This window comes from Bufo gargarizans, chromosome 2 (assembly GCF_014858855.1).
Source record: "Bufo gargarizans isolate SCDJY-AF-19 chromosome 2, ASM1485885v1, whole genome shotgun sequence".
NCBI lineage: Eukaryota > Metazoa > Chordata > Amphibia > Anura > Bufonidae > Bufo > Bufo gargarizans.
The window spans coordinates 391,429,482-391,444,202 of record NC_058081.1 but is presented as its reverse complement, the minus strand read 5'-3'; the positions used below and the strand labels follow the sequence as shown (position 1 = coordinate 391,444,202).

Sequence of the window (14,721 nt, the reverse complement as noted above, 5' to 3'; positions counted from 1 at the left end):
TGCGGTCGATGACCCAGGCTATTGTGTTTGCTAAATGTATCACATGCAATATCCATTGTGTTTGTGGATTGCGTCATGGGCAATATCCATTGTGTTCGCTAATGTCCATTGTGTTCGCTAACTATAGTAAAATCTCTCCTCTCTATCCTGGAGATAATTGGATAAAGGGGCCGGACATAGTTCCATGCGGTCGATGACCCAGACTATTGTAACATAGTACATAAGGCCGAAAAAAGACATCTGTCCATCCAGTTCAGCCTGTTATCCTGCAAGTTGATCCAGAGGAAGGCAAAAAAAAAAACCCTGTGAGGTAGAAGCCAATTTTCCTCACTTTAGGGGAACAAAAAATTCCTTCCCGACTCCAATCAGGCAATCAGAATAAATCCCTGGATCAACGATCCCTCTCTAGTAGCTATAACCTGTAATATTATCACGCTCCAGAAATACACCGAGGCCCCTCTTGAATTCCTTTATTGTACTCACCATCACCACCTCCTCAGGCAGAGAGTTCCATAGTCTCACTGCTCTTACCGTAAAGAATCCTTTTCTATGTTTGTGTACAAATCTTCTTGTGTTTGCTAAATGTATCACATGCAATCAATATCCATTGTGTTTGTGGATTGCGTCACGGGTAATATCTATTGTGTTCGCTAATGTCCATTGTGTTTGCCAACTACGTCACAGGCAGATAAGGTGGTTTGTGTACATTTAAAGGGCGAAATAGGGTTAACTACATGAACAGCAGACCAAATACAAGAGTCTGGACATTCCTAAAACAGGGGTTGTGTCACATAAACCTTCAGTTTTATATCACACTCGTGAAAAACGCATCAAAGCGCATTGCACCCACACGGAAAAAACTGAACGCAATCGCAGACAAAACTGACTGAACTTGCTTGTAAAATGGTGCGAGTTTCACTGAACGCATCTGGAGCCAATCCGTCACGCTTGTGTGAAAGAGGCCTTAGGGGATGTCGAGTGAATAATACTATTTTCTTTTGTGATGGAGAGACTGCTTCACATCCATGTTCCTCCTAAATTCCCGGATGGCGCCAACCACAACACGCGTTAACAGTGCTGAATTCTTTTTTGGTTTGATAAATCTCTGTATGTAGAGAAGACGGAGGGAGAGTTAGCCAAACCGGTGGAAAGGAAAACTGACTTAGTTGCCTATGGCAACTAATGATTCCTCCTTTTTAATTTTCAGAGCTGCTTTGGAAAATGAAAGGTGGAATCTAATCCTAATCGGTTGCTATAGGTAACTAAGCCAGTTTTAATGGATGCCACTTTTTAATAAATCCCCCTCATCATATTTTCTAAACAAACGCCCAAAATAACTGACTGGTACACTGGTGAAAAAGCCACCGACCGTTGTTGCCCAGTATTGCAAAAAAGTTTATAGAGTGTATGTATATATATATATATATATATATATATATATATATCATGCGCAGCGAGCTTCCTGGATTTATTATAAAGTGTCGTTGTTTGTTTGTGTGTGTATATATATATATATATATATATATATCATGCGTAGCGAGCTTCCTGGATTTATTATAAAGTGTCCTTGTTTGTTTGTGTGTATATACAGTGGTGTGTCTTGGTTTTGTGCTGCCCTAGGCGAGACTAAACTTGGGCACCCCCTTTAATATAAATTTGACCCACCCCTTCTCCCCCCTCTAACCACTCAACGGGTCCCAACCCCCTTACCCCATAAAACAACTAAGTTTTTGAAGACAGCAGGCTTAGGGATCAGTGCATTGGTGGCCGGGGCCTGGCCTCAGTGTTCACAGTGACCGTGTGCAGGATCCGCTCTGCACTTGGAGGAGATAAGGCTCACCCTAGCGCTGCCAGCCCGTGACTCCACCTCTGTGTGACGTCACGGCGGCAACGCGCGGACGGAAAAGGCAGGGGAGGTCGGGAGGAAGTCAGGAGGAGGAGGAGGAAGTAAGTCTTTCAACTCCTTCACTATGTGGCGCCGGCGATGCCGCTCGCATAGTGAAGGATCGGATCGGACAAGGGGCAAAAAAAATATTTAGCATATTGTGTAACTATCACTAAGCAAACAAGGCATTTTGCCGCCCCATTGGCAAGTGCCGCCCTAGGCAAATGCCTTGTTTGCCTTGTGATGGATACACCCCTGTGTATATATATATGTATCATGCGCAGCGAGCTTGTGTGGAGCTGTCCCCTTTAAGACCTATGGAAATCAGACGATAGGGCGTGGCCGGCAGCGGTGACGTCACGGCCGGCAGGGATACCGGCGGATCAGCTGCCGCTGCTCGCAGATACATGGCTGCTCTCAGGAACCTGTCAATGGTGATCGGGGCGGCTGTGGCGGCGCTGGGGTCGGTGCTGTTCATCGCTTGGAACCGTTATGTGCCCGGCAGGAGGAAGTGGCGGCGGACGGGCTGTGAGCTGGAGTATCGGACGATGTGTGATCAGGTGAGACCTGCGGCTGCACGGATTGGACGGGTAGCAGGTAGCTGTGCGGGGCGGTCACGTGCACTGTACCTACACGGTGGGGACCTCCACTCTCGGGTAAGCCCGGAATCCCCTGCCAGAGTCCTCACGTGACCCCCCTGGTAGTCACAGAAACCTATCGGCGTCAAGCCCCCCCCCCATCCCCCAACCAGTGTATGTGTGTGATAGCCCCACTGGTCAGCCTGACGGTTAAAATGGGGCAGTAAAGTAAATTATGATGAGTATGTTTCTGACCCTTTAATTATCACTGTTAATTAAAGGGGTTGTCAGGTTTCATGACGTTGAGCGAATCGAGCTTGGGGGTCATAGATCCGAAGTCGATTCGTTCAAGCGCTTTGACCTGTCGCCGTATGTATTAAAATGTATTGCCTCTGTGGAGGCAAATAATAAATTTCTGCATCTTTAGAAACATTTATAACTCGGAATCTGAAGTGGGGTTTGATGCCGAGGTACCAGCCGGTACCAATCCCGACTTCAGATGGCTACTTATAAAATGATTACCAAATGAATTCACTGACGTTTTGCGTGACTTTGGCTGAAACTAATTTTTCGAAGCGTTTTAAAGCATCTCGGATCGTTAGCGGCCATTGTTACAGCCCACTTGATTTTGGCTCTCCACTTCTGCCATGCAATGGTGACCATAGAAGGCGCTCAGCCAACATCCTCCCCCCCCCCCCCCCCCTGCCGAAACGCATGCACACTTGGCTCCACAGAACATGCACTCCTTTACAGTAGAGATAAGCTGCTGCCAGACACCTCTGGTGACTTGTCAATGGCTGCCAGACTTGGTTCCTGACAGGCGGTGCGCCCCCACCATACTATCACAGACACACTGCGGTGCACAGAGAGAGGGGAGGATGTTGCCCCCATTGCCGTGGCAGCTTAACCATAGCTTCTGGGTTAGCCTTCGTAGAACACCTACTGGGCCCTGCGTTCCCTTCCAGGCAAAGTGAATTGAGCGGCGGCCATGCTTGCACAGTGCTCTCTCCATTCATTTCTATTGGACTTTTGAACAGTAATGGTCAGTTAAGTGTTCGCCAGTGGCTGCCATCTTTAGTAAGGTAAACTCGCCCGTCCGGCGCTGCACAGGTAAGCCCTTACCTGTGTTGGGAGCCGGTCTGAAATCAAATACAGTCACCGGGAGCAGGCAGTTCTAAGAACAGCCGCCGAGGGCCTTCTTACGGGCTGTTCTTGGAACTGCCTGCTCCGGTGACTACATTTGATTTCAGACCGGCTCCCGGCACAGGCTTACCTGTGCAGCGCCGGACGGGTGAGTCTACCTTACTAACGATGGCAGCCCGCATGTGTTCGCTGGCGAACACTGCAAACTGACCATCACTGCTTCTGAAAATAGCTGAGTGCTGTCACTCTGCTTTCCCATAGAAACGAATGGCGAGCACACTGCACATGTGTGGCGCACCCTCCTTCACTTTTGGGGGCTCATTTTAGAGATAGGTGGGAATTGCACCTCTCTGACTTTGATGGCATATCCTAGCGATATAAAGCCCCAGATGACACAACCCCTCACTTCAGCAAGTGGCATTTATCATGTAGAGAAAGTTAATACAAGGCACTTACTAATGTATTGTGATTGTCCATATTGCTTCCTTTGCTGGTTGGATTCATTTTTTCATCACCTTATACACTTCACATTTCCATGGTTATGACCACCCTGCAATCCATCAGTGGTGGTCGTACTTGTACACTATAGGAAAAAGCACTAGCCTATGTGCGCTCCTATGGTCCCGACCACCAGAGAAGCTGACACTTTTTCCTTTAGTTTGTAAGTACAACCACCACTGATGTGATGGAAAAATGAATCCAGCCAGCAAAGGAAGCAATATGGAGAATCACAATACATTAGTGAGTGCCTGGTATTAGCTTCCTCTACATGGTACATGCTACTTTCTGAAATGACACAACCCTTTAAGGCAGGACTAGTAGAATTTCTTGGGCTGTTATCAGGTTTTATGGCCCTGCATACTTTCCATGCCTCAAGGTTAAAGTATAAGTACAGAGAACACAGATGCCCGCACCTCAGCCCACCAAAATGACTGCCCCTCGTACCCAGAGCACACATTAGATTAAAGTAGGTTGATAGGTGAACCGTGACACGGCCACACACATTTTACTACATAGTGGCCATGATAGTAGTTCAAAGTGCCCGTACATGTTCAATGAAACGGGTGATCGGCGAAAGATCTTTCTGGGAACGTTTTTCAAAGAAAAGTCTTTGGTTAACAAACTAAAAGATCCTACTTTGAATTAACCCCTTCTCACAGTTGGACATAACTCTATGTCTAGATTGCATGTAATTTAACGCAATTGGATCAGAAAGCCATTTGTACTCCAAAATGGTACAGAAAACAAACAAGCACATCTTGAAAAAAAATAAAAATATGAAAATTACAAATCGGGAATGTTAATAACTGTTTTGAGAGGAATCGCTGTTTATCTTAAAATCTGAGAAATAAAAATTTAGAAAATTGCCAATTTTTTCAAATTTTAATTTTTAATTTTTTTATACATAAAGGTGAAGTACAATGTGTCACGAGAAAACAATCTTAGGGCTCATGCAGACGACGGTCCACAAAACACAGACTCTGCCCGGGTGGCTCCTAATAGAACAGTCCTATACTTGTCTGTAATGGGACAAGTTCTATTTTTTGCGGAATGGCCATGCGCCCCATTGATGTGGCCACAAAAAAAATCAGAACAGACACAGAACAGAAAAAAAATCTGTTCGTGTGCGTGAGCCCTAAGAATCACTTGATCAGTAAAAGCGTTCCAGATTTACCAGATAAAGTGACACGTCACATTTGAAAAATGGGGCTCCGGCATTTGGTCCAAACTGGCTTTGCTGGAAGGGGTTAAAGATCTTTCTTCTGATTATTTGACGAAAATATTAAAAACAGCAGACTTCCTTTCAAATGATATTGGTCTATTATCGGTCGGGTAAAACGATTGTTTGTTGTTAAGGACCCCCCCAAATTTTAAAGAAATCACAGTGATCAGTGGCATACTAAGAGAGGGGTTGTACGCCCCGGGTGCCTGCTCTCAGGGGGGTGCCAGAAGCAATGAGCGGCTTCATCAATAGACGGAAGCGCTCATTGTTGGAGCGCAGGGAGCAGGATCCTGTCACTGACCGCTCGCCTCCCAGCGCTCTTCCCCTTCTTCTGGCTGGAGGCGCCCTGATGGTAATGTAGGAAGACTTCTCCCAGCTCCACCATTCAGCCTGCAGACACGGATCGTGCTGCTGGCCTGTGTAGGCGGAGCCTGCAGCCTGGAAATAAACTCCACCCACAACATGCTGCATAAGCTCCGCCCACACCGTGCTGCAGAGCAATCTGTGCCTGCAGGGAAGAGAGGTATGTGAACTTCAGGAACAGGATAAGGTGAGAAGTTACTGTGTGTGTGTTTGTTTTTTTTATATGGAGGGGACACAGAAGACTTTATTACTGTGGAGGGGGCACGGAGGGCATTACTACTGTGGAGAGAGCACACATCTGTAAAAACAAAAAAGGTTGTACAATGAGGGCAATACTACTGTGGGGTAGTATTAGGGGGGGGGGTGCCAAACACCCTAGTCACGCCACCGAGTAGTTTATTGGAGAAACAATCTAAAGATCTGCCGTATCTCAGAATGCCTAAACTATTAAAATATAAATGTAGGGGAAAAAATCTAAATGGTTGTTCCGTTGTTTGTTTTTGTCACTTTACCTCCCCCAAAAAGTAATGAAAGTAAAGGTCATACACACTGCATAGCATTGCTGAAAACTAAAGATCACCTTGCAAAAGAGGAGCCCTCCCACAGGTCTGCAGACATAAATATAAAAAAGCTATGGGATCGGACGAGCACTTTTTCCAAAGTTCTTTTTAAAAATTTTTTTTTTTTTTTTAAGTAAGACTTCAGCTCAGACCCCAATGTGAATGACCGCCCCAATGAGACCACAGATTAGCTCCACCTCTCGTCAGCCTCAGCAGATGAGCCCCCTGCCACACAGCAACTAAAATAAAATAAAAAAACACTTGCGTCTCCTGCTCTGGACGCCGCAGCTCCTCACCTCCAGCGCTCCTGCCATCGGCTGTACTGTCACAGAGTGCCCTCACGCTGTGCAGAGCCACATTACAGCCGACAGCTGAGGACCAGGACGCGGTGAGTACAGAGTCTATTCCCAGTCCTCCATCATAATGGAAACGCTCATTAGTATCCGCCCCATAAGACGCAGGGGCACCCCAACCCCCCAAAAAAAGTGCCTTATGCAGCAAAAAATACGGTATATAAATGTGATAACGTGGTCCATCCACCAGGCTGGCACCCCTATAGAAATGCCTATTCTTGACACTTAGATATTGTTGGCCTAGGTCTTTAATATTAGATTGGCAGGGGTCCGACATTCTGCACCCCCATCGATCAGCTGTTCTCAACATCTTCTGGCATCGGAAACCATACTGGCAGAAATGTAAGCACAAGGTTCCGTCCACTTCGTAGTGGCCTTGCTCCTATTCAAGTGACTGGGAGCTGAACTGCAGTACGCAGCCAAAACTACACCGTAGATGGAGTCTCCTGTAAACGGCTGGCCGATAGAGCGGATAGTGATCAGTATCTAAGGCCGGAAAATCCCTTTAAACCCCACAGTGACTGTAGCGAGTAAGGCCCTTGTAACGGATCTCCTTGCACCCCGACCGGGTACCTCCGTCGATAGATGCTCCTAGTGCTTTCCGAGGACTCTAAGCACTCCACTTGACACCGTACGCACTGCAGACCCCACGAACCGCCGAAGCTTGGTTGAGGTCTCACCGTCTCCTACCCACCCTGGACCTACGACAAGGCTTCAGCTTCCAGTGGGTGAACCTCTCCTAAAACCAGAGAGCAGGAACAGCTCTTACAAGAGCTAGTGGTTATGCCAGGGGAGTATAGCAAATCTTCAGCGTATAGCAATCCCCCAGTTTTGCTCAAATACACATGTGGAGACAACAGGACAGACATCACTATTTAAACACACAATGGGACAATAGAAACACACCCAGCATATTCCTCCCCTCTGTCTAGGAGACAATTGAGTCAATCTCTGTATCTACCTAACTATCTCCTAAGCTGAAAAGTTACACCTCTCATAAATTGCCACAACTTTGTGAGCCTACATTGTACATACACATAACCCACATCAACCCAACCAGTATAACTTGGGGACAAACCCATCCAAAATTCACTCGAATAGGTTCAGGGGTTTAAAACTTAGTAAAAGTATCTCAAAGGGCCGTAATCCTGGGGCAGGAGGCTGGCAAACAGCCCCCTCCAAAACACCGTGGCGAGGTTGGTTTCGTCACAGCCCTATTACACGGAGCGAATATTGTACAGATTTGTGCATACGAACGGAAATGAATGAGAATTGTGTCATGTAATAAGTATGAACGATTCAAAGATGAGCGACAAATCGCTTGTTTTCCCCTCCCCCACGACAGCACCATAGAGAGAGGGATCCACCCCCAGGGACAGGAAACCTACAGAAATAAAAGGGTGGAGCCTCTCCTCCTATTCAGTGGTTTCCTGTCCCTGGAGTGGGAGACCTACAGTTTCTCTTTCAGGTCTTACCGGTGGTCTTTTGTTTTGTTTCCTAGAGGGCCGTCGGTTGCTTCTGGGGTCCATCACGCTGCTGGGCAGGCTGACAGGACCCTAGGGTACGGAGGTGCTCCGGGGCCCTCCGTATCTTGTGGAAGCCATGTGGGTAACTCTCAGGGAGAGCTCTGCCCCATGAGGAACGCTAGACATGTGATCAGGTGGTATCCTGGAACATGCGAGGCTCTGCCACCTGGATTCGGCTGGAGCAGCTGAGCGCCTCCGGACACGTGGAGGTCACTTCCGGTACGCGCGGAGGGTATGACACACCGGTCTGCCCTCCAGCTCCATAAGACAAGTGGAACGCAAGCGCGACTTCCAGGTTAGACACCGGATGTGACGCGCTTCTAAAGCGGCAGGAGATGCTGAACCATCCCGGTAGTTCTTTGATCTTCAGGGGGTAAGTGGCTCAGTTTATGGTTGTTCTTATTAAAGTTATGCCTTGTGCTCTCTCCTTTCCAGCCTAAACCAAAGAAAATGCTGGCAAAGAGAAAAAACAAGGAGTGCGCGCTGTGCAGAACTTCTCTATCTTCCTCTTATGAGAAGAAATGATGCCAAAAATGCATAGACAAGACCATTTCGGACGAATCCCCATCCTTATTGGAAAATATTAGATCGCTCATTAAGACGGAGGTTAAAAATACCCTTATGTCAGGCAAGAAGGAAAAAGCAGCGGTTAAGGATAAGAATGCAAGATCTGGCCTGCCTCAGGACTTCTCCCCAGACGACAGTGACACACCACAAGGGTCGTCCTTGTCTGGTTTATCATCTGAAGATGAGTCTATATCCAACACCTTTTTTCCTTCAGAAGATACAGACAAATTGCTGAGGGTTATAAGATCCACCATGAACATGAAGGATAAATCTGTAGCAGACTCGTTGTTCGAGGGGTTACAGGAAAGGAAGGGTCGCTAATTTCCCGTACATAGCAGCACTCTGTCTTTGATTCAGAGAGAATGGAGGAAGTCAGGCAGGAAAGTATTTGCCTCTAAAGCTTTTAAACTAAAATATCAGTTTGAAGAAGCGGCCTCTTCCTCTTGGGGGGGGGGGAAGCTCCTAAAATTGATGTTGCCATCTCTAAGGTGTCTAGGAAATCTTCTCTCCCTTTTGAAGATACGGGCATGCTTAAAGAGCCCTTAGATAAAAAGGCGGAAGGCTTCCTTAGGGGTTCCTGGGAGGCCGCTACCTTGTTCTTTTGTCCCGCTGTAGCAGCTACAGTTACGGCTAGGGCTTTATCTCTCTGGTTACAGCAGCTAGAGGTGCAGTTAAAAGAAAGAGCCCCTAGGGATCAGATATTAGCCTCATTGCCAACGTTACAAAAAGCAGCTGACTTTCTAACAGATGCGTCGGTTGATTCCATTAAGCTTAACGCACAGTCAGCCTCTCACCAATTCTGCGCGTAGGGCTCTTTGGTTAAAAAGTTGGAATGGGGGTGATCTAGCCTCCAAACAGAGCTTATGTAATATCCCGTCAGGGAGAATTTTTGTTTGGGCCAGAGTTAGACGATCTGTTAGAAAAGGCAGCCGATAGAAAGAAAAGGTTTCCAGTCCCTAATCCTGCTGCTCTCTTTGGTTCCCGGAACAGGAAGTCCTTTCGTCCCTATAGAAATTATGCAGGCAGAAGGCAGAGCAGGGATAAGGACCAGAGATTCCGATCCAGAAGTTTTAGGGGCAAGGGATTCCTGTTCGGAAATCCTTCCTCTACTAATAAGAAACAACCCCAACAATGACGCCAGGTTAGAGGTGGGAGGAAGGCTAAAATTCTTTCAGGAAGCCTGGGGAAGGATTGCAGGGCCTTGGGTTCTAGATATTATTCGTTCAGGTCTAAAACCAGAATTCCATTCTTTGCCTCCGCAAAGATTCACCATTACAAAAAGCTTTTGTGTAAAAGGTCGGTTTCCCATAATAAAAGAAGTTTCAGACCTTATCAAGAAAAATGTTTTGATTCCCGTTCCTCCGGAAGAACAATTCAAAGGATTCTTCTCCCACCTGTTTCTGGTTCCAAAACCAGATGGTACTCACAGGACGATCATCAATCTCAGGGATTTGAACAAATTTCTGGTGTTCAAAAAGTTCAAGATGGAAACAATGAGGAATACGATACAGCTTCTTTTTCCTCATTGTTTCATGGCGGTGTTGGATTTAAAAGACTCCTACTTCCATATACTTTCAAGCTTGTTTTGCTAGTGGCCCTCACTACGGCTAGAAGGATAAGTGAGTTACAGGCCATTTCCATTAACCCCCCCCCCCCCCCTTTCGCTACAATTCTGGAGGATAGAGTTCTCATATTGCCTGATCCAGCCTTTTTACCCAAGATGTCGTCTAAATTTCATAGGTCTCAGGAGATTATTCTTCCCTCCTTCTGTGACCATCCCAGAAACTCTGGAGAATTGACATTTCATACTCTAGATGTGTGGAGATGCCTAATTCAGTATCTCAAAATTACAAAGACATGGAGAAAGTCTTCTGCTTTATTCATCCTCTTTTCAGGACCAAATAAAGGGAAGAAGGCTACCAAAAGTACCCTGTCTAGGTGGCTTAGACTGGGCATTATACAATCTTACCTGGAGGAGGGCCTGTCTCCTCCAGTCTCGGTGAAGGCTCCCTCTACTCGCTCTGTTTCCACTTCTTGGGCAGAAAGGTCAGGGGCCTCTATCGAGCAAATTTGTAGGGCAGCCATGTGGTCTTCTCCCTCTACTTTTTTCCATCACTACCGTTTGGATCTGCACTCTTCTTCTGATCTTTCTTTCGGTAGAAAGGTTTTGCAAGCGGTGGTCCCTCCCTAGGAAGGGTTCTTCCTCTGTAATTCTGTCTATGGTGCTGTCGTGGGGGAGGGGAAAAATTATGATTACACTTACCGGTAATCGGATTTTCCAGACCCCACGACAGCACCCTTCCTAATTCCCTCCCTTGGTGGTGGTTTAAAAAAAAAAAAAAAAAAAAAAATTTAATTTTCAAGATTTGTATTGTTTATGTGAATATATGCTGTTCAGCTCAGACTGATTAAAGGTGTAGGAGTCCCTCTCTTAGGCTACTTTCACACTAGCGTTCGATCGAATCCGTTCTGAACGGATCCGATCATATTAATGCAGACGGAGGCTCCGTTCAGAACGGATCCGTCTGCATTAAATTGGCAAAAAAAAAAGGTAAGTGTGAAATTAGCCTGAGCGGATCCGTCCAGACTTTTACATTGAAAGTCAATGGGGGACGGATCCGCTTGAAGACTGAGCCATATTGTGGCATCTTCAAACGGATCCGTCACCATTGACTTACATTGTAAGTCTGGACGGATCCGCACGCCTCCGCACGGCCAGGCGGACACCCGCAAGCGTTCAGGTGTCCGCATGCTGAGCGGAGCGGAGGCTGAACGCCGCCAGACTGATGCAGTCTGAGCGGATCCGCATCCATTCAGACTGCATCAGGGCTGGACGGAAGCGTTCGGGGCCGCTTGTGAGCCCCTTCAAACGGAGCTCACGAGCGGACAGCCGAACGCTAGTGTGAAAGTAGCCTTACTCTGTAATCCAATGAATAGGAGGAGAGGCTCCACCCTTTTATTTCTGTAGGTTTCCTGTCCCTGGGGGTGGATCCCTCTCTCTATGGTGCTGTCGTGGGGTCTGGAAAATCCGATTACCGGTAAGTGTAATAATCATTTTCTCGTCTATCGTGATGTTTAAAGGGTTTCTGTCACTAGAATTTTCAGTATTAAACTGTCTGACATTAGCGATGTGCTAATAATGTCAGCTGCACCTACCTCTGCAATTCTAATGATTACCCGTGCCCCTGTTACTGTAGAATAATTACTTTTATAATATGTAAATATGTAAATGAGCCTCTAGGAGAGGGGGTTGCTCCTGCACCTAGAGGCTCCCGTCTCCCACCTCAAGTGCTGATTGACAGGGCCAGGCATCGTTCGCATCCTTCTGCCTGCCCTGGGGAAATCTCGCGGCGTTCCGTATTCTGCGCAGGCGCGGTGAGGATTGCTGACAGCCTGCACCTATCAGACGAAGGGGGCATATATTAGCAATACGCCCCCATTGTCTGAGATGGGAAAACCCCTTTTAATGCTCCGTATAGGGCTACTTTCACGTTAGCGTTTTTTGCAGATCCGTCATCTATATGTTACAATAATATAACTGCATGCATCCGTCATGAACGGATGGGTTGTATTATGTCTTCTATAGCCAAGACAGATCCGTCATGAACACCATTGAAAGTCAGTGGGGGATGGATCCGTTTTCTATTGTCAGAGAAAACGGATCCGTCCCCATTGACTGACTTTGTGTGCCAGGACGTCTGAGCTTGCAGTGTTATTCTGTCTGCGATTGGGACGCAACCATTTTAATGCATTCTATTTAGTTCAGTTCAGTTTTATCCCCATTTACAATGAATGGGGACAAAACCGAAGCGTTTTCTTCCGCTATGTAGAGCCTATGACGGATCTCAATAGCGGAATTTAAAACGCTAATGTGAAAGTAGCCTAATATGGAGTAGTTTACATGCTAATGATCTCATACATGGCCAAGTATCTGTCACCATCTTTACATGTAATAACCAGAAATGATTTAAAAGCAAATGAGTAATGACTGCAAGTATGAACGATTATGTGTATAAGTGACATTTTCGTTGTTAACGAGATACTATATCTTCGATCGTTTAGCATAGTCGGTAAGACTAGAAGCACTCTGGGATTTTTTATTTTTTTAAAATATTTTTTTGCCTCTATAGTGCAGGATGATCCGTTATTAAAGAATAAGATAGAGGTTCTTGTCTATACCTGTTTTATTTGATGTGCCATTTGTGTGTTGTCAGCCATCTTGATTCCTTCTCATGCCGAGCTCTGCAGAGACGGAGGGGGCACAGTCTTACTGCACTGCTTTGTGTAGGGTCTGCAGGGTGTCCATGTTTTCAAAACCAATTTCTAAATATAGATAAACAGATAGTTCTGGTCCTTAGGGAGCATTCACACGACCGTAAGTATTTTGCAGATCCGCAAAAGACTGATACCGGCCATGTGCGTTCCGCATTTTGCGGACCGCACCTGGCCATCGCTATATAGAGAATGCCTATTGCGGACAAGAATAGGACATGCGCTATCATTTTTGCGGGGCCATGGAACGGAACAACTGATGCGGACCACTTTTTTTTTATTTTTTTTTTATATATACTCCCCTTGAAGGGGAATTTTCTCTGTCTAGGGCTAACTGAGGGTCAGACGGGGCAGGCACCAGGACAGGGAGATCCCACCATCAGGGATTGTCCTTGGGCAGAGGTTTAGTTGGTACAGGGAGAGCCTCTTTTTTTTTTTTTTTTTTCCTCGCCTGTATCTCATTATTACCCCAGACCTCTGATTCCTGCCTCTGTCATTGCCTTAGTTAAAGGGGTTGTCCGGGTTCAGAGCGGAACCCGGACATACCGCCATTTTCACCCCGGCAGCCCACCTGATATGAGCATCGGAGCAATTCGTGCTCCAATGCTCTCCTTTGCCCTGCGCTAAATCGTGCAGGGCAAAGGCATTTTTTGGGGAAATCCGGTGACGAACCGGGCTCTCCATGGGGCTGCCAGGAACCCCAGTGACGTCACCGGCACTGATGGGCGGGATTTAGCGCTGCCCTAGCTAGTAAAACGGCTAGGGCAGCGCTAAAGCCTGTCCATCAGAGCCGGTGACGTCAACGAACACACTGCCGGGCGGAAGTTTCCGCCCAGCAGTGTGTTACTGAAAACAAAAGAACCCTTGCCCTGACCGATCTAGCGCAGGGCAAGGAAGCACATTGGAACATGAGATGCTCTGATGCTAGCCTCAGGGGGGGGGGGCTGCCTGGGTGAAAATAAAGGTATGTCCGGGTTCAGCTCTGAACTCGGACAACCCCTTTAATTGCTCTTATATCCTGATATTAACACGTTCCCTCACTGGGTCTCTCCAGTGGATGCCATTTGCTTGATGGTAGTTGGGCTATATCGTTGCCTTTTGTGTATTTTCTATTCGCCGCAAAATATAGTGTTTATTTTTATTTTTTATTTTAATCCGATTTAGATTAAATGTTAGGTCTTAAGGGTCCTTTTTTAATTTTTCCTTTTGTTGTGTTTACACTCTTCATGTTTTCCTTTGTGATACAACTTGAGCCAGTCTGCCGTGTCATGGCTCGCATACTGGAGGCAGGGAGACCAGTGTGAAGCTACATCTGGTAGAACTACACTGCAGAGTCAGCACAGATAGATAAGACGGTCAGTGTGAGTAGGTATATAAAACTGCAGCTAATTGCTATATATCTCCACCCCTGGTCCTTTTTAGATAGGAGAGACATTATATCTTCAACAGAGTACAGGCATATACAGAGGAACATGGAGGGTGGTAAGGTGCCCGAGAGCTGCCAGGAGGGATCTGATTTGTGATATCGTCCTGTAGTGCAAAGGAAGTTAGTAACATGGGAGAGACAGAGTTCCTCTCTAACGTAAGCTGGTTTCACACAAGTTAGTGTCACGCTCCGGACTCCCAGCAATGACTGGGTCGCATAGCATTATATTGATTTTATTATGCTTTGTAACCCTTACAGCTGTGGAATGTATTGTATAATACTGACAGCATTATGTCAGTGTTATCTAAAACATTCTAGAACTCTG

General features: G+C 46.5%; 1 protein-coding gene across 2 annotated transcripts in view; it reads left to right on the top strand.

Annotated features, from left to right (window-relative positions):
* The first annotated feature begins 2,240 nt into the window (after positions 1-2,240).
* The window catches only part of ARL10 (ADP ribosylation factor like GTPase 10), a 16,943-nt gene continuing 4,462 nt past the window's right edge, over positions 2,241-14,721 (top strand). For both annotated transcript variants that reach the window (XM_044280808.1, XM_044280807.1), the window contains exon 1: positions 2,241-2,445. In XM_044280808.1, the coding sequence (XP_044136743.1) occupies positions 2,293-2,445 (153 nt within the window). In that variant the 5' untranslated portion in view covers positions 2,241-2,292. The remainder of the gene's footprint in view (positions 2,446-14,721) is intronic.